Source organism: Rhineura floridana, chromosome 2, assembly GCF_030035675.1.
Source record: "Rhineura floridana isolate rRhiFlo1 chromosome 2, rRhiFlo1.hap2, whole genome shotgun sequence".
In the NCBI taxonomy this organism is placed as follows: Eukaryota; Metazoa; Chordata; class Lepidosauria; order Squamata; family Rhineuridae; genus Rhineura; species Rhineura floridana.
The window spans coordinates 173,490,458-173,509,879 of NC_084481.1; the positions used below are offsets into that span (position 1 = coordinate 173,490,458).

Consider the following 19,422-nt stretch of genomic DNA (forward strand, 5'->3'; position numbering starts at 1 on the left):
CTTGACAGACAAACGTTCAAGGAATACCTAATCACTTTGCATGAGTTCAAATCGGCAGAGCCCAATAAACTGCATCCTAGAGTATTGAAGGAACTGGCTGAAGAACTCTCAGAACCACTGTCTATTATCTTTGCGAAATCATGGAGGACTGGTGAAGTGCTGGACGACTGGAGGAGAGCTAATGTTGTCCCTATCTTCAAAAAGGGCAAGAAGGAGGAACCGGAGAACTACAGACCAGTCAGCCTAACATCAATCCCTTGAAAAATTTCTGGAGCAGATTATAAAGCAGTCACTCTGTAAGCACCTTGAAAACAATGCAGTGATTACTAGGAGCCAACATGGATTTATGAAGAACAAATCCTGCCAAACTAATCTCATCTCAGTTTTTGATCTGGTAACCTCCCTTGTAGACTGTGGGAATGCTGTGGACATAATATATCTCAACTTCAGCAAAGGTTTTGACAAAGTGCCCCATGATATTCTGATTGGCAAGCTAGCTAAATGTGGGCTGGATGAAACAACTATCAGATGGATCCACAATTGGCTCCAGAATCATACTCAAAGAGTGCTTATCAATGGTTCCTTCTCAAACTGGGCAGAAGTAACAAGTGGGGTAACACAGGGCTTGGTCATGGACCCAGTGCTTTTTAACATTTTTATTAACGACTTGGATGAGGAGGCACAAAGCATGCTTATCAAATTTGCAGATGATACAAAGTTGGGGCGCATAGCTAATACCGTGGAAGACAGAAACAAAATTAAAAGACACCTTGATAGGCTGGAGCATTGGGCTGAAGACAACAGAATGCAATTCAACAGGGATAAATGCAAAGTTCTACACTTAGGAACAAGAAACCAAATGCGCAGTTATAAGATGGGAGATACTTGGCTCAGCAGTACGACATGTGGGAAGGATCTTGGAATTGACGTTGATCACAAGCTGAATATGAGCCAACAGTGTGATGTGGCTGCAAAAAAGGCAAATGTTGTATTAGGCTGCATTAACAGAAGCATAGTTTCCAAATCGCATGAAGTACTAGTTCCCCTCTATTCAGCACTGGTTAGGCCTCATCTTGAGTACTGTGTCCAGTTCTGGTCTCCGCACTTCAAGAAGGATGCAGACAAACTGGAATGGGTTCAGAGGAGGGCAACAAAGATGATCAGGGGACTGGAAACAAAGCCCTAGGAGCAGGGACTGAGAGAACTGGGCATGTTTAGCCTGGAGAAGAGAAGTCCTATAATGCTATTTTGATGTGTATCTGACCACTTTACCATATATAATTCTGCTAAAAGCAGAATTTTGAGCTACAACTGCTTTGGGGTATCTTTTGCCTCAAGTAAGAAAAAAAATATTTTGCAGTTATGGTTGCAAAGTGATCTTATTGGACTTAGCAACATGTAATTAAGTTTATCAGGATACAGGGATACTATCTAATAAATATAACCTAAGCACACATACAACCTGATACTAATGCCCGCTGTAGATCACTGTTCTTCAACCCTGGGTTCCCAGTTGTTGTTGGTCTACAACTCCCATATCCCACTCCCCTCACCCATGTGTAGCCTGGGCAGGGGGAGCGCAATTGCGCCTAGGGGGTGAAAGCGCAGCCACCATTTTGGAGGAGGGCAGCATCGCGCATCGCACATAATGTGGATGCGTGATGGATTGCATGAGGGGGCGGAGCGCCAGGAACTTATTCAAGCCCGCGCCACCCCTCTCTCCTCCTCTTTGACCTCTCTCTCCTCCCATATCCTTCGCCATTGCCTAAGCTGGCTGGGGTTGATGGGAGTTGTAGTCCAACAACATCTGAGAACCCAAGGTTGAAGAGCAGTGCCAGTGTAGGTGACAGAAGTTACAACAGTGATATGCAATGTATAGCAAGTAGAGTAAAACAAAGTTGTTAAGATTTTACTCCACCTGCCTCTCAGCTTGCCAATCCTTCTTACTTCTTACTAGAACCAGGTACATGCATCTCAATAGTCCTAAAAGTACCAGACTGAGGGGCACGATGGCAGAATGGCTCCATTTTCTCTACCTTTCTAACTATCCTGGTCTGGTAAAAGCCCTGGCACAGATACAATAGCAGTGATGACTGTCTAGAGATAGAACAAAATATGGAATTTACTGCTGAATAAATTGTTTGGGATGTGCATCATTTTGTGTTTCATAACACTACTTACACCTGGACAAAATCACAGCACATTATTTATTTATTTATTTATTGCATTTATATACCGCCTCATAGCCGAAGCTCTCTGGGCGGTTTACAACAATTAAAAACATTAAAAACAAGTAAAAAAATTTAAACCCATAAAAAACGATAGGCAAGTTAAAACACATGCTATTCAAATGCTGTTAAAAAAAATGCCTGGGAGAAGAGGAAAGTCTTGACCTGGTGCTGAAAAGATAACAGTGTTGACACCAGGCGCACCTCATCAGAGAGATCATTCCATAATTTGGGGGCCACCACTGAAAAGGCCCTCTCCCTTGTTGCCAGCCTCACAGCTTCCCTCGGAGTAGGCACCCAGAGGAGGGCCTTTGATGTTGAGCATAGTGTACAGGTGGGTTCGTATCGGGAGAGGCGTTCCATCAGGTATTGTGGTCCCAAGCCGTGTAAGGCTTTATAGGTAAAAACCAGCACCTTGAATCGAGCTCGGAAACATACAGGCAGCCAGTGCAAGCAGGCCAGAATCGGTTTTATATGTTCAGACCGTCTGGTCCCTGTTACCAATCGGGCTGCTGCATTTTGCACAAGCTGCAGTTTCCGAACTGTCTTCAAAGGCAGCCCCACATAGAGTGCATTGCAGTAACTTGGAGGTTACCAGAGCATGGACAACTGAAGCCAGGTTATCTCTGTCCAGATAGGGGCGTAGCTGGGCCACCAACCGAAGTTGGTAGAAGGCACTCCGTGCCACCGAGGCTACCTGAGCCTCAAGTGACAGAGGTGGTTCTAGGAGAACCCCCAAGCTATGAACCTGCTCCTTCAGGGGGAGTACGACCCCATCCAGGACAGGTTGGACATATCCACCATCTGATCAGAAGAACCACCCACTGACAGCATCTCAGTCTTGTCTGGATTGAGCCTCAGTTTAATAGCCCTCATCCAGTCCATTGTCGCAGCCAGGCACTGGTTCAGCACATTGACAGCCTCACCTGAAGAGGATGAAAAGGAGAAATAGAGCTGCGTGTCATCAGCATACTGATGGCAACGTACTCCAAAATTCTGGATGACCGAACCCAACGGTTTGTTGAACAGCATGGGGGACAGAACTGACCTATGTGGAACCCATGCTGGAGAATCTACGGGGGCCGAGCAATGTTCCCCAAGCACCAGCTTCTGGAGCCGACCCACCAATTATTATTATTATTATAAAATTTATTTCTACCCTGCCTTTTGGCCAAAGGCCCTCAAGGCAGCTTACAAAAAAATAGGCACAAGAATAAAAATACATAAATGAAGGCAATACAATTTACAAAAAATAAATAACAAATATCATTATTTAAAAAAAAGTAGGAGCGGAACCACTGCCATGCAGTCCCTCCCACTCCCAACTCAGCCAGTCACCCCAGAAGGATACCATGGTCGATGGTATCAAAAGCCGCTGAGAGAGAATCAACAGAGTCACACTCCCCCTGTCTCCCGACAGAGGTCATCATACAGGGCAACCAAGGCTGTTTCCATGCCAAAACCGGGCCTGAAACCCAACTGAAATGGATCCAGATAATCGGTCTCATCCAAGAGTGTCTGGAGCTGGCCCGCCACCACTCGTTCAAGGACCTTGCCCAGGAATGGAACATTTGCCACTGGCCTATAGTTATTAAGATTTTCTGGGTCCAGGGAGGGCCTCTTCAGGAGTGGTCCACTACTGCCTCTTTCAGGCAGCCAGGGACCACCCCCTCTCGCAGAGAGGCATTAATCACTTCCCTGGCCCATCTGGCTGTTCCATCCCTGCTAGCTTTTATTAGCCAAGAAGGGCAAGGATCCAGTAAAGAAGTGGTTGCACGAACCTGTCCAAGCACTTTGTCAATGTCCTCAAGCTGTACCAACTGAAACTCATCCAAGAAATCAGGACAAGGTTGTGCTCTGGATACCCCACTTGATCCACCTGCTATAACACTGGAGTCTAAGTCCTGGCAGATGCTAAAGATTTTATCCTGGGAGTGCCTAGCAAATTCATTACAGTGGGCCTCAGATGGTTCTACAATGTCCTTGGGGCCAGCATGTAATAGTCCCCGAACAATTCTGAAGAGCTCCGCTGGGCGGGAGAGTGATGATTTGATAGTGGCAGCAAAGTATTGATTTTTTTGCTGCCCTCACTGCCCCTAAATACAGCTTACCATAGGCACTTACCAGTGTGTGTTTGCATCCACCAGGTGTTCTTTCCAGTGGATTGTAAATATGTCTGTAACACTATTAGGATTCTTTTTTCTTCTCTATATCCAACCTGAATAGTACTGCATCAATATAACTGCCGTGAGAGTCTGGTGTATTTTCCATGCACTGGGTAAAAACATTAGACATTCTGGAGTGTTCCCAAACAAGTACTCTCACTCTCTCTCTTTAAATATGAAGGCTCTTTGAGATTTTCAGCAACAAAACATTGTGAAATTTAGAACAGAAAGTGTGTAAAATATACGCCATAACTCACTTGTGTGGCGAATCATTCTGTTCTGCAGATGGGATAGTCAAACACTCATCATGACCATGAAATAAACGTAACACATGCCCACCAAGTAGGTATCCTGAAAAAGAAGAATATTCCTCTTTAATTTAGGGAATTAGTTAAGTTCATTTAAAAATGTAGACCAAACAACAGTCTCCTTAATCCCTTGGGGGTACTCCTGGATCCAACCTTGTCTGGAGGCTCAGGTAGCCTCAGCACCTAGGAGTGCCTTTTTCCAGCTCTGCCTGGTTCAACAGCTTCAGCACTTTCTGGATAGAGATGACTTGGCCACAGTACTCTATGCTCTGGTAACTTCCAGACTGAATCATTGCAATGTGCTCTAATCAGACTGCCCTTGAAAATGACTTGGAAACTTCAACTGGTCCAAAATGCAGCAGCCAAATTATTTTAGATCTCATATAAACTGTTTTAAAACAGTTGCATTGGTTGCCAGTTCATTTCCAGGCCCAATTTAAGGTGCTCACATTAGTGTTTAAAGCCCTAAACGATTTAGGTCACAAATATCTGAAAGACCACCTCCTTCTCTTCAGACTCTCTCAGGTGTTGAGATCAGCAGAGGGAACCCTATTGGTAATTCCACTACCCTCAGAATCTTGGGGCATGGCCAGAGGGGGCATTCTTTCTGGCGTCCCCTAAGTTATGGAACTCCCTCCCCACCAAGATGCATCTTGCAACTTCACTGTACTGTTTTAGACAATTGCTGAAGATGCATCTCTTTATCCTGACCTTTGACACCTGAGATGTATATTTTTAGGATCCACCCTATTTTGTGATTTTAGGTTGTTTTTAATTGTTTTAATGCTGTATTTTAAACCTGTTGTAACTTGCCCTGGGACCTTTGGATGAAGGACGGGTAATTAAATGTTGCTGATGAAGATAAAATAATAATAATAATCCAAATTGGATAAACTGTGGTTTATTTATAATTTTTTTATTTATTAGATTTATATCCTGCCCTTCCTCCCAGTAGGAGCCCAGGGCGGCAAACCAAAGTACTAAAAACACTCTAAAACATCATAAAAACCACATTAAAATATATTACAACAAAACATCCTTAAAAACATATTAAAACATCTTTAAAACAATCTTTAAAAAAAAAAAAGCTTTAAAAACATCTTTTTTAAAAAAGTTTTTTAAACGTATTAAAAAGCAATTCTAACACAGATGCAGACTGGGATAAGGTCTCTACTTAAAAGGCTGGTTGAAAGAGGAAGGTCTTCAGCAGGTGTCAAAAAGATAGCAGAGATGGCACCTATCTAATGTTTAAAGGGAGGGAATTCCACAGGGTAGGTGCTGCCACACTAAAGGACCGTTTCCTATGTTGTGCGTAACAGACCTCCTGATAAGATGGTATCTGCAGGAGGCCCTCACCTGCAGAGCATAGCAATCAACTGAGTATATAAGGAGTAAGATGTTCTTTCAAGTATTCTGGTCTCAAGCTGTATAGGGCTTTGTACACCAAAACCAGAACCTTGAACTTAGCCCAGTAGCTAAAAGGTAGCCAGTGCAATTCTTTCAGCATCAGGGTGATATGTTGGCGATACCCTGCCCCAGTGAGCAGTTGTGCCATCTCATTTTGTATCAGCTGCAGCTTCCGAACCAACCTCAAGGGCAGCCCCACATACGGGGCATTACAGTAATCCAGCCTGGAGGTTACCAGTGCGAAGATAACAATGGTGAGGCTATCCCGGTCCAGAAATGGCCGCAGCTGTCTTACCAGCCAAAGTTGGTAAAAGGCACTCTTAGCCACTGAGGGCACCTGGGCCTCTAGCAACAAAGATGGATCCAGGAGCACACCCAGATTACATACCTGCTCTTTCAGAGGGAGTATGACCCCATCCAAAGCAGGCAACTGACCAATTATCCAAACTCAGAACCACCAACCCACAGCGCCTACGTCCAACCCACCACTGAGTTCAGGCAGTGGTCCAGGCCTCTCCCAATTCAGATGTTACAAAGAAATAGAGCTGGGTATTATCAACATACTGCTGACACCTCAGCAACTAGTTATGGTTTGCTTGTAACAAGCCTTCTTCAAGCCATGAGTTTGTTGGGTTCTTGATTGGGGCTAGAGAGTAAAATGGAAGACAAACTTCCCTTTAAAAAAAAAGACTAAAGTGTGTCAGATTAGTGAAAACTAAAACATCTAGAATGACTTTTAATGTAGAATACCAACTCTGCAGAAAAAAACCACATCAGTATACCACAGTATTAAATTATCCAAATTATTGAAATGAGTGAATGGAGGCATGATTCATAAATAAAGTCATTCCCCCCTTCACAAAAGGAATCATCTGCATAAAAATCAGTATTGCACAGCTGTAGCATTTGATTGGGAAAGAGTAACTAACTTGGCTGTTCTACCGATTTACATTTTAATGGAAGGCAACTTGCTAATCCATTTAAGACAGAGAGATCAAATGAAGGTACTTTATCACTCAGAAAAAGAAGAAAAAGTAGGGGAATTATGCATAAACATCTCAATGTGAATTCATCTGCTGAATACTGAATCCTAAACTCACCTTCTGAATAGCCATCAAATTTTTATTTAAAGACAAACATTATATAGAAAATAGTAATCTAGGTATTAGGCACCTGCATATAATGGTGCCAACAAAAATAGTTCAAATAATTCTGAATTCAAGCCCAGTGCTACATAAATCAACCAACAAGGGTTTCTGAGCTGCCAAAAATTCATTGTTTTCATAGCAGCTCCTTCTGACTCCTAGTTATGGCTGTTTCTCAAAGCCAGCCTTTGCCAGTCTGGTGCTCTCCAAATATTTTGGACTATAGCTCCCATCAACCCTTACCAGCTCTGCTGAAAAATTAGCTAAGGCTATCCAAAGCAGACAGTAAGCACAAATAACTATGTTGGGTCCATTAGAAAAGTTCCATCTCATGAGAAGACCTGACTGTTGCTCAGTTGTTGCTATGATGGGCAATACTATGATGTGGACAGGCTGATGTAATTTTAAAAAAACCCTTCTACGTGGATGGAGAAAAAATGTCAAATGGATAAAATGGAGTTGAGGAATACTTTGAGTGATTGTATAAGACGTAATACTAGAGTATTTTTAAATGGATATGTTCTATTTGGAATTTCTCCTACACACACGTACACCATTTAAATGAATGGAAGACATTTGATAGCAGTCAGGGAATTTGATCGCTTCCTGTCTAGTTTCTTGTACATTTCTTGATTTCCTTCCTTCCTAAGTATATTTATGATGCTTCTTTCAAGCCAACATAGAAATGCTGTAAAAGAGGCTGCCCTCAAGAACTCTCAATTGCAGTCATGCCACATTATGATAAAAAGGTACTGGATGGGTTGGTTGGGTTTTTTTTTTGTGCTACCAGGATGTGACTGATGGCTTCTTAAATCTCTGTACTGCTCATAATTATGACATTATTAAAGACTTGTTGCTTGAGTTATGATATGTTCTGTGATACCTGCTAGCATTTATTTCACATTTCATTCCTCCCCTCTATTTTCATTCATTGATTTCAAAAGTATTATTTAAATGTCAGATGCTGACATTCAAAGTGCCAAAAACCATTGTGCACCACCCACACACCTTTCCCCCAATCACTAGTCAGTGGTTACCCAGATGTGCAGCAAATTCACACACACACAAAACCCAGTTTATATTTACTGGTGTTAAAAATGGCTCAGAGAAGTAGGATGGAAAACTGGAACACATAAATATCCACAATGTCTAGCGCTATTAAAATCCTGAAAACAAAGAGCTTTGAAAGCATTCTTGCAATGCTATCATCCAGGAAATCCAAGATCTCACATACAGAGAAAAAAATATGTTTGAAACATTCATTTCATCCAAAGGTTTAATGAAACTGCAGAACTTAGGTGGCAAGTGGCACATAGCTAGGGGTTAATGGGGATCCCTATGTCTCTGACCACTAGGGATGGGTGAGAAATTCAATTTGGTTTGCATTTAAAGCCAAATCTATCAAATTCACACATTCTGAAACAATATGAGAACTGAAACACCCATCCATCCTTCAACATTTTTGCTTATCTGAATTTTGCAATGCACTTCTCCAACCAAACAATGTTTACAAAAATGCATATAAATGGGGAAAGTGTGCATAAAAATGAATATATAAGTGAAAATAACATAAAAATGCATTAGGATAAATTGTTGCAAAAATCTGTACATTCATCAAATGCATACAAAATGTGTTTATTATGCGAATACTATATTGAATACTAAAGAATACTGAATATTTTTTTTAAAAAAAATGCAAATTGGCCTTCTTTTCAGCTCTCCCAGTCAGAACAGGTTCAGAAGGAACAGCCAGAAGAAAAGATCACTTCTCTCCCACTTGGAAATTAAAGCAGTTGATAGAGATGGAAGGATCTGTCAGTTTTGGTTCTCTCAGTTTCTCATTTTGCCAATATTAAATTCAGTTCTCCGCATTTCTTCAGCAGAGATAAGGAAGCCAAAGGTTCTGTAGCTCAATAGCTAATCAGGGATCACATCTTGGCTATGATAACATCAGATTCTATGTAGCCAATCAGATTTCACTATTTGCTGATGTCACTAAGAGCACACAAAACCCATTTAGGGTGAGGGCAAAATTTTCTACACAGGTCAGTCAGGGACCACAAATTATTAGGAATCAGAAAATGAACAGTTTCACAGTAAGCATAAATGAACAATGCCCATCACCAAAAGTCTCTATGTGTGATCTTTTAAAATTCTGACAAACATTTTCACAAAATGGGACCCTTTTGTGAAAATACTTGTTTGTGTATAACAGGTACACAAGATTTATAAAACCCTGAGTTAGTAAATAGAATATGCATTCACAGTCCCCGTTGCTTCAGGAAACAAAAGATCCAAGAGGACAAAAGCACTATGCCAGCACAGGAATTACCTAGGGATCCATGGGCACCATTTTCCCAATGGTATTAGAATTTTAAGAACAATTATATTTTTAGCTAAGAAAATTATGCAAAGTTACAAATTATAGACATTTTAACTAGCAGCACAAACATACCTTCTTCAATGCTACTTCCTGAACAAGTGGGATGCACATTCCACAGTGTTTGCATAAAGGAAGCATCCACTTGTATGTTTCCGTATGCTACAGAAAGATGCTGAAAAAGAAAGACAATGTTCACAGAGAGCATAATGAAAACAATTTTTGAAATACAATATTAATTTCTCAAAGAAGACAGAAATACATAGACTTGTCATAAATTATTCTTATTAAAAATATTAAATAGTTACTTTTTTTGGAATAAAATAACACTAAGTAGGTAACATTCCACTTCTTTCTTCATGCTGAAGTTTGTGTCTTTTTAAAGAGATATAAAAATTGTTGTGATTGGCCTGAACAGGAGTCTTGTATTTGTTTTTCTTTCTAGCCACTTTCTCACTCTTTTTCCTTCATTACTGGAACCTTTTGCTTTCTTGAATTAACAATTGCTACTAATTTTCTTTACCAATTCCTTTTAGCAGAAGCTAAGCTTGGCTACTTCACAATCCCACCTCATGCCCCATCAGCCCACCTCCACTACCCATTCTTCCAGCACACTTCTTCAAATGTACTAGGAGATGAATTGGGAATATTGCAAATAAGGTTTATTGTAGGAGAAAGAATCTTGACGGCAGTTATATGGAATTACATGGACAGGAAACCATTGTTCCTGCAGTTCACAACTGGAAAAAATGTGGGACGCAACTGACACTGACCAAGCCATCATTAGGATTCCTAGATACTTACCAGATACCTTTCAGAGGACACACTAACCAGGATAAGGTCATCTCCAATTCGTACCTTTTCTCCTTCAGACCTTTGTTTAGAAGCAGGATGTATGGTCCACCAGCATGCTTCACCTACAGTGTGCATAAGTACTTACGTTAGTTCTAACATGCTCTAAACAATAGACTCTCCTCAGATCATTTTATGATATTTGTCATAAATTATAGGATATTCATAGTCAAGGGAAATGACTGGTTATATCCTATGACCAGTCATAGGATATTTACAAAAACAAGGGACAAAACTCTGATTCCTATAGCACAGAATTTAATTTCTCATAAAGGTGGGTCACTACCAGAAGACCGCTTATTGGGCATTCATCGTGATTTTGCATGAAGTTTATGGGGAGGTTATCCAACACTGAATTGCGTAATTGTTATCCTACACTTTCCTATGCATTTTCCCATCACTTTATATATATAAAAAAGTCTGAAGTCTGCTAAACCAAGACATAGTCTAATTCAAGCCAATCTAAATTGATTTGGTCCCCATTCCACCCCAATCAGCAACATGATAAGGTCCAGTGCTTTCTTCCCCTGCCTTCCTGCCACAACCACCAAGTCAGCATTCTTGATAGGATCCTTAAGAAAATTATATTTCCTTCAGTGGCCTCAGAACTGGTTTGCTCCCATAGCAGTGCCAAGCATTTGACAGTGGGAGAAAAAAGAGAGCAGGGTACCACCTCTTCCCAGTTGCTTGTTGCTCTGTACTATTCAGGGGGGGGGGTTAGAGCTGCTTTGATTGCGCAGAGGTGGTAAGGACATGGTTCCCAGCTACCGGGATGCGATCAACAAGACTCTATAGCGAAGAGCACAACAACTTTTTTGTTCCTGTCTCCTACTATTCTATTCCTACTACGATAAGCAGCTGGGCACTGCCACAAAATGTATGAGACAGAAAGAAGGAGAATCGATGGGTAGCAGTGCTGAGGGAGGGCTGGCTATAAGTAAATATCAGAACTGATAGCTGCTACAGCCACACAGAGGATTCTTATCACATGGACACTCTATTTAGGGTGACTGGCTGAATTGGATCTATATTGTCAATCTGAAACATAATTGCAAGCCACTGAAATCAATGCATATCCTACAAGAGCTGAGCAACTGTATTTAGGGCTGAACTCTCCATATGATTGAATGTTTTTGCTGCATGGGGGTGACACATATTTAAAATTATTATAATTACACTTTCATGCACAGTATGCTTTTGTTTTCTCTAATGTTTTTTCTGTATGCAACAGTACCTAATGAAAGTGATTTTTCCCTTTATGCTCACCTAATTTTTTTCTTTATTTCCACAACTACAGTTCAATATCTTGTTACAGAAGTGTACTTAATAAGTGTGAGTCACTGAGCACAGAGCAGGCCTGCACTATTTGTGACTCACCATGTTGAATGGAACCAGACACATACTGTGGCTTGCCACAGTGCTAAACAAATCCTGTGTTTTTACAGTTCTAGATAGGCAGCAAAATCAAGAGTTGTATGAGCCCTGCTACCATAAATGACTGGTGGGCTGTACTTTCTTTGGTGTTTCACAAATTTTGCAGGCCTGCTGAAAAATAAATAATCTGAGATTATATCAGAGATTAGGGGGACAGGACTTCCAGGGCATACATACCTGCTGCATTCTCTTGTAGCCCCACATCAAATGCAAGTTTATCAGTTTGAGATCTTGATGTAGTCAAACATGTCAAATACTGGAAAACAATCATGCTGAATTTATCAGGACCATTGAAATCAATACATTTCAAATATGTCATGAGATCATCTTCTGCCTGGCTTTTGTACATTCAGATGTGCACAACAGAGGAACCTCATCTTTTTGCACATTTCTTTGATATGCATCAGATTCCTTCTGTGCTGAAATAAACAGGAATCTATCAAGCCATTAAGAGTTTCTGTGCTTATTAGTGATCACTGGACTGAGATGATTGACTTCAAAGAGAATTTAAGATCTTGACTTTTTTATTATTCCATTCTTTTTGAAATAATAGCAGCATTATAGGACAAGAAATAATCTTACAAGACAATAGCGAAAATTAGTACTGAGGCTACAATTTTATGGAACAGCTTCTTCTATAAAAAGGTTTTCATAAGCGAATGATGATTGCAAACACTATATAGCACACATTGTTGCTGTGAAACCAGAGCGACTTGTTATGTATAGCATCACCAATAGATGTGCTGACAGTGGACTGGGCTGAGCCTAGTTATCCAGAATAATACCCACTCCTCATTTGCCACCCCTGGAGGTGGCCTGGATAATAGACGGCAGGAAAAGAGAGAGACACAGGGCAAACAAGGGTTGGGATTGCACCTAGTTCTCTAATCACAGTAACATTGCCCTTACCTTGCCACGTGGCAGTATCTTTGGCAAAGGTGATTGCTGCTGGTGGCAGTGGGAGGTGGGAATATATTCACACAAGGATAGGGAGATAGCAGGACAGCCAAAGGCTGCATCCACACCACAAATATAAACCACCTGTTATTTGAGATTACACTAAATAATGTTGGACATTTTAGGTTTATTGAAAGACTTGTCTGTTAAGAGGCCCCTACCACCTTCACAAGATTACAATCCCTAAAGGTTAAATCTGTGGTATGCATGCACCCAAAGTCATTTTCTTGCCCAGGAATCGAGAGAAAATATGACTGAAGCACGCAAGGAAATGTGGAACAAGGCACTCACTAAGGCACTTCTGTTCATCCCAAAAAGGCAAGCCATGGGCAGCACCCTCTCACCCCCATAGTGATAGGCCCTTGGCTCATAGTCAATAAACAGCTTACCATTCCACTGAATGAATGACGAAGCAGTATAGCATGGCCATATAGCAGTGTTCTATGCCCACCTCCTTGAGCTGCCTGTAGAAAATTAGGAAGAAATCTAAGTGCTCACAAGGATTGGAACCATACAACAATTAACTCTAACAGCAAGAAATAATGGACAGTTTTCATTAAGCTACAAAAACAAGATTAGACAGAGAGATTCAGGTTAGGTTGTGCACACTCACAGTGACACCAAAACATACATTCATATTTGCATAATTTCATTGTGAAAAATGGCAAATGCCTACAGAATACAATCAGTGTTCAGTAATTGCCTTTCAGCCAACCCAATTAAATCAAAACACTTCAAATTAATCTGAGAAGGGGCTGATCTAGAAAAGTATTTTGTACAGTTCTTTGCAGAGAACACAAGTTCAAAATGCAGGTGGGGGATTGCACACTGAATTCTCCAGCATGAATTAAAACCCTACCTGTAGAAAGCTAGCAAGTCATAAGAACATAAGGAGAGTCTGCCAATTTAGTCCAGCATCCTCTTCTCCAAGTGACCAACCAGATGCCTATGGGAAGCCCAAAAGCAGGGCCTAAGTACCACAGCCCTCTCCCAGCTTGTGATCCTCAGCAACTGGCATTCAGAGGCATACTGCATCTAACAGAGGAGATAGAACACAGCTACTGTGGCTAATCGCCATTGATAGCCTTATCCTCCATGCATTTGTCTAATCCTCTTTTGAAACCATCCAGGTTGGTGGGCACAACCTTCATTGGATGTCCACAAATTCTAGTGTTATGTCTCAGAAAGAAGGTCTCCATGTGCAAGGCACCTTTCAACATATAACAGCATGTAACAATGAAATGTTCCACTTGCATTCTGAAATGGCCATGAGAAGTGTATGGCATGCTTTCTAATATAGAAATACTATTAGAACTAATAGGGGACCGCACAGAAAGATGTATTGGTTCCTGTCTCTTATCCATGATTATTGAATGGGCAGAGCTGATGTTTGCTACTGTAGCAAAAAAGGAGAAAGAAAGTCTGTGACACTCAGACTGAGGAGGAAGGCCAGATCCAGCAGTACATAGTCTGAAGATACATGGTGCAGCAACCTCACTGAAGTTCAAGTCTGAGTCCAGTCAAGGGTAATCGCTATGGAATGCTACTTATATTGCCTTGAGTTCCATGAGGAAAGAAAGGCACAATATGAATGTAACCAACGTATGAATAACTAGATGGGTCCCCATTGGCGCATTATGTCACCTGATTGTTGTTAAACTAGGAATTGCAGTAGCACCCTTCTGCAGCAACACCCGTTGGTAAACTAGAATTGCAGTAGCACCCATCTGATCACCTGCAGTAATGGCACTGCAACACAGTAGATACCTAGCCAGCCATTTATTATACTTGCAAGCTGCCATGGTAGTACAGGAAGTAGGGTGCCTTTGTCAAGCTGCTAAAAGCTACATTTCAAGACCTACAAAGGTTAAGCACACTGTGGGATTGTGCAGCATGGGAAACTACTTTATACCAAGTCAGACCATTGGTCCATCTAGCTTAGTATTGTCTACAGCAACTGGCAGACGCTCTCCTGGTTTCAGACACGGAGCTTTCCCAGCCCACCTGCAGATGCCAGGAGCTGGATCTTTTGCATGCAAACCATGTGCTCTACCAATAGGCTATGGCTCTCGTGCACTCCCTCTTCCCCAGCTCTTCCTCTTGCTACATCAGCACCAGTTCTAGTTTATATTTGGATATCTGAAAACGTTTTCTGCAATAATAACTTCTGAACATAAATGTATATAGATATTCCTTACCTTTCTTATAAACTTTCCAGAAGCATTAAAAATAAAACAAAATAGATTATAAGAATGTACTTCCAAATTGTCACTGAAGATGACCAATATGTTGCTGATGGAATTAGGATTTGCGAAATATATTTTAATCACTACAACTTTACTTGCAAAGGTATCTTTTGTTTGTTGTTTACCATCATAAACTAGAGCTGCCTATATGAGGACATGCACTCACTCACAAAGATTGATGAAAAAAAGGAGATTTTACTCCTTTAACTTGCAGTTAACTATGCAGTTGTCTTTAACTCGATACTGATTCATGTATCACAATACACATCTTATGGAAGTACATGGTTAGTAAAATACAGCATGGTGACACCACTTGTAAGAATGTTGGAATAGGTGCTTTTAGGCAGCAGATGGATAAGTTGTTTACACCTTTTTTTGCTTTGTACTCAAGTCACCATTAAGATTATTTCACTCTGATCTACAGAGCACACTGCTGGAAATATGTAAAAGAACTAATCTGTTTACAAATAGATCCCAAGGTTGGAGAACTTCAGTATTTCATAAGACAAATGTGCTGGCATTTTTTTTACATGATATGAATAAAAAATCTTGGCTAGGGCTAAACAAGACTTGGGGAGTTCACAAACATTAATGACATTTTTTAAAATGTTATTAGATTTCCCTGCCAAGATTACCAATCCAGCTGGCTATCTAAAGACAGAGTAATTCCTACAACTCATTGCTATAAGATTTCCACTGGAGACACTTGCTGATTAAATGAAAAACACATCAACAACCCACACAGTGATTTGTTCTTATTACATCTTCCTAATCCACATGCTGTAAACGTGGAGGCCAGATCTCTGATATTCTGTTGTTCATGTCAAGCGACACGGTGAATTGAAAGCTAGTTTATATTGCTTCACGGGAGATTTTATGATGTGTCCCTCTGAGTTCATTTATGCAACTGACAGCAAGGCAATCATGCTGACCCAAGTTGCCAATCTACTTGCAAGATGCAAGGGAGATACAACCATATATTGCCCTCCTCAGAATAACTTTCACAGAAAAACATTCACTTTTATTGACTTATGTGGAAAGCTTGGTGGTATCAGAACATAAAGAATTAGTTTTTTATATATATTAACAGCAGCAAGAATGTTGTTTGCTAAGACAGCTAACACACCACCCGTTGAAGAATGGGTCAAATGTCAGAGTGCAAGGCTGCTCAGCACAACTCTGCTTCTTACTCAGAGGTTTATTTTATTTTTTAAAATTCTAGCCTGAGATGAATGAGCTCACCCCTTACATGGATATCAGTTGCACAATTCACCATAATAAGATGTGTGAGTCTTCCTCATTTGTGAGAACTGAGCAAAGAAGGCATCAGGCAGGATATGTCTTACAGGAACAAAGTACATGCTTCTGCAAGCTGCATCTTATTTTCTCTGCATTAACTCTTCTATTGCAGTCTGCCTGTGAGTCAGGATGAGTCACCCCAAATGGTTGAAAGGTATACTCTGCAATTGCTAGGCAACCACACAGCATTTCCCCTCTGTCTCTTCCAGAAATTACAAATGATTATTTGACTAGGACTGAAACACAGCAAGGTTGAAGAGGCCTGACGACAGCATTCAAAAGGAATACAAGGGCCAGGGAAGTTTTACATTTTATGGGAAATGTTGAGAGTAGATGTACGGGAGATGTTTGCATCCATGTTCCTGGAGAAACAGGCAAAAGGAACTCACACATCTCATTATGGTGAGTTGTGCAACCGATATCCATTCATCTCTGGCTAGAATTAAGACATTACAGTAGCTATGCGACTGCTGACAAAAAGAACAGCCTTGTGTCTTTTGTTACCCCCATAATTTGTCTAGGGATAATCAAGATGCAACAGGACATCATTGTGCTGCCAGTTTTCTCAGTCTCCACAAGTGGCAACTAAGGGGAACAGGAAACCCCACTGCTGACTGAAGAAAAACATCAATACAGATCTTATTTTTGCATGTGTCTTCTTCTAGGTGTTTAGCAAATCGGTGCTCAACACTGATGTGAAAGTGGTGTATGAATTTTTTCAATTATTTCTTTTTTATTTTACATCAACACAACACAACATTTACAATGCATCATAATGCCTCAAGCTTAAACCACGCACAGCATGCTATCATGGCATCCTATCACATGTTGATAGACATTATACAGAAGAGACAGGAGAAAGATACAGAGCTGCCATTTGGCTAAATTTGTATTAAAGCAACTAGCTTGTACCTATTAATATCCAGGTGAAACAGAGCTGTCATTTTCAGTGAGCTTAGCTTTGCATCTGTAACAACATTTAGTTCCTGACTGGGGGGTGGGTAGGCAGATGCACGAATTCCTCTTTCACAGTGGAAGCAGGAATAGCAGATGTGCAAGCTGCTTATATGTCTGGTTCTTCCTGTGTTCATAGTATATTAAGCCATCCCAAATGTTGATTGACTGACCCTTAAGAACAGCAGCATTAAGACGGTATTATTTTGCACATCAATCAGTTTATTATTATTATTATTATTTATATCTCACCTTTCCTCCAAGGATGTCAAGGTAGTTACAAATATTTATTTATTTATTTATTATTTGATTTATATCCCGTCCTTCCTCCCAGCAGGAGCCCAGGACAGCAAACAAAAGTACTAAAACACTTTAAAACATCATAAAAACAGACTTTAAAATACATTAAAACAAAACATCTTTAAAAACATTTTTAAACAGCTTTGAAGACAGCTTAAAAAAGGGGGGTTTAAAAACATATTAAAAAGCAATTCCAACACAGACACAGACTGGGATAAGGTTTCAACTTAAAAGGCTTGTTGAAAGAAGAAGGACTTCAATAGGTGCTGAAAAGACAACAGAGATGGTGCCTGTCTAATATTTAAGACTTACTGAGACTGAGCCCCAGAACTCATTTTAAATGTCAGGGCTCAGCCCTGGATGATGATGGTGAATAATAATAATAATAATAATAATAATAATAATAATTTATTTGTTAGTCGCCTATCTGGCCGAATTAACGGCCACTCTAGGCGACGTACATTTCCAATAAAATACAATATAAAACCGATAAAAACATACTCAACCATTAAAAACACCACTCTTTCAAGTGGTCAGCAACATAAAAAAACCTAACCCTCCCCAGAAGTGCCATAGGCCTGTCTGAACAGCCAGGTTTTTAAGGCTCGGCAAAAGCCTATCAAGGAGGGGGCATGGCGGAGATCGAAAGGAAGGGAGTTCCAGAGGGTGGGAGCCACAATTGAAAATGCCCTCTCTCTGGTTCGCACCAGCCTAGCTTTTTCAGCTGGGGGAATCGAGAGAAGGTCTTGTGTGGCTGATCTAGTTAGGCGGCCTAATTGGTGATGCTGGAGGCGCTCCTTAAGATAAACTGGGGCGAAACCGTATAGGGCTTTAAAGGTCAGTACCAGCACCTTGAATTGGGCCCGGTAAACAACTGGTAACCAGTGTAGATCTATTAACACTGGTGTGATGTGATCACAGCGACAACAGTTCCCAATTAAACGAGCTGCCGCATTGTGTATCAGCTGTAATTTCTGGATCGTCTTTAAGGGCAGCCCCACGTAGAGCGCATTACAGTAGTCTAAGCGAGAGGAGACCAGGGCATGTACCACTCATGGGAGCAGGTGGACAGGAAGGTAGGGCCGCAGCTTCTGTATCAGATGAAGTTGATACCAAGCTGCCTGGCTCACTGCCAAAACCTGGGCCTCCATGGACAGTTGGGAGTCGAGAATGACCCCGAGGCTGCGGACCTGGTCTTTCAGGGGTAATTTTACTCCATTAAGTACCAGGTCTATATCTCCCAACTTATTCTTATCTCCGACGAGCAATACCTCGGTCTTATCAGGGTTTAGTTTCAGCCTATTCCTTCCCATCCATTCACTAACGGATTCCAGGCACTTGGACATGGTATCTACAGCCAACCTTGGTGAGGACTTAAACGAGAGATAGAGCTGAGTGTCATCCGCATATCGGTGACACTGCAGCCTAAATCTCCTGATGATGGCCCCCAGCGGTTTTACATAGATGTTGAATAGCATGGGGGAGAGGATAGAACCCTGTGGCACTCCACAATTGAGAGGCCAAGGGTCTGAGACCTCATCCCCCAAACAACAGTTGTTGTTGTTGTTGTTGTAGTTGTTATTCACCAATAGGTCCCAGGGCAGATTACAAAATCTAAAACACAATATTAAAAAAAATTAAAATACATTTCAATCACAAGAATAGAGTGGGTTCTGAAAACATACATCTCAGAAGCCAAAGGCTAGGATAAAGCCAGATGCAACTCTGTAAGGAGGGAATTCCACAA

The 19,422-nt window shown here is 41.0% G+C and overlaps 1 protein-coding gene across 1 annotated transcript in view; it reads right to left on the bottom strand.

Annotated features, from left to right (window-relative positions):
* RYR3 (ryanodine receptor 3) overlaps nt 1–19,422 on the bottom strand; it is a 481,871-nt gene that overhangs the window by 416,240 nt on the left and 46,209 nt on the right. Inside the window, exons 4-8 of the mRNA XM_061612803.1 lie at nt 13,266–13,340; nt 12,097–12,175; nt 10,438–10,550; nt 9,709–9,808; nt 4,651–4,744 (exon numbers count right to left, since the gene is read on the bottom strand). Of these exons, the coding sequence (XP_061468787.1) occupies nt 4,651–4,744; nt 9,709–9,808; nt 10,438–10,550; nt 12,097–12,175; nt 13,266–13,340 (461 nt within the window). The remainder of the gene's footprint in view (nt 1–4,650; nt 4,745–9,708; nt 9,809–10,437; nt 10,551–12,096; nt 12,176–13,265; nt 13,341–19,422) is intronic.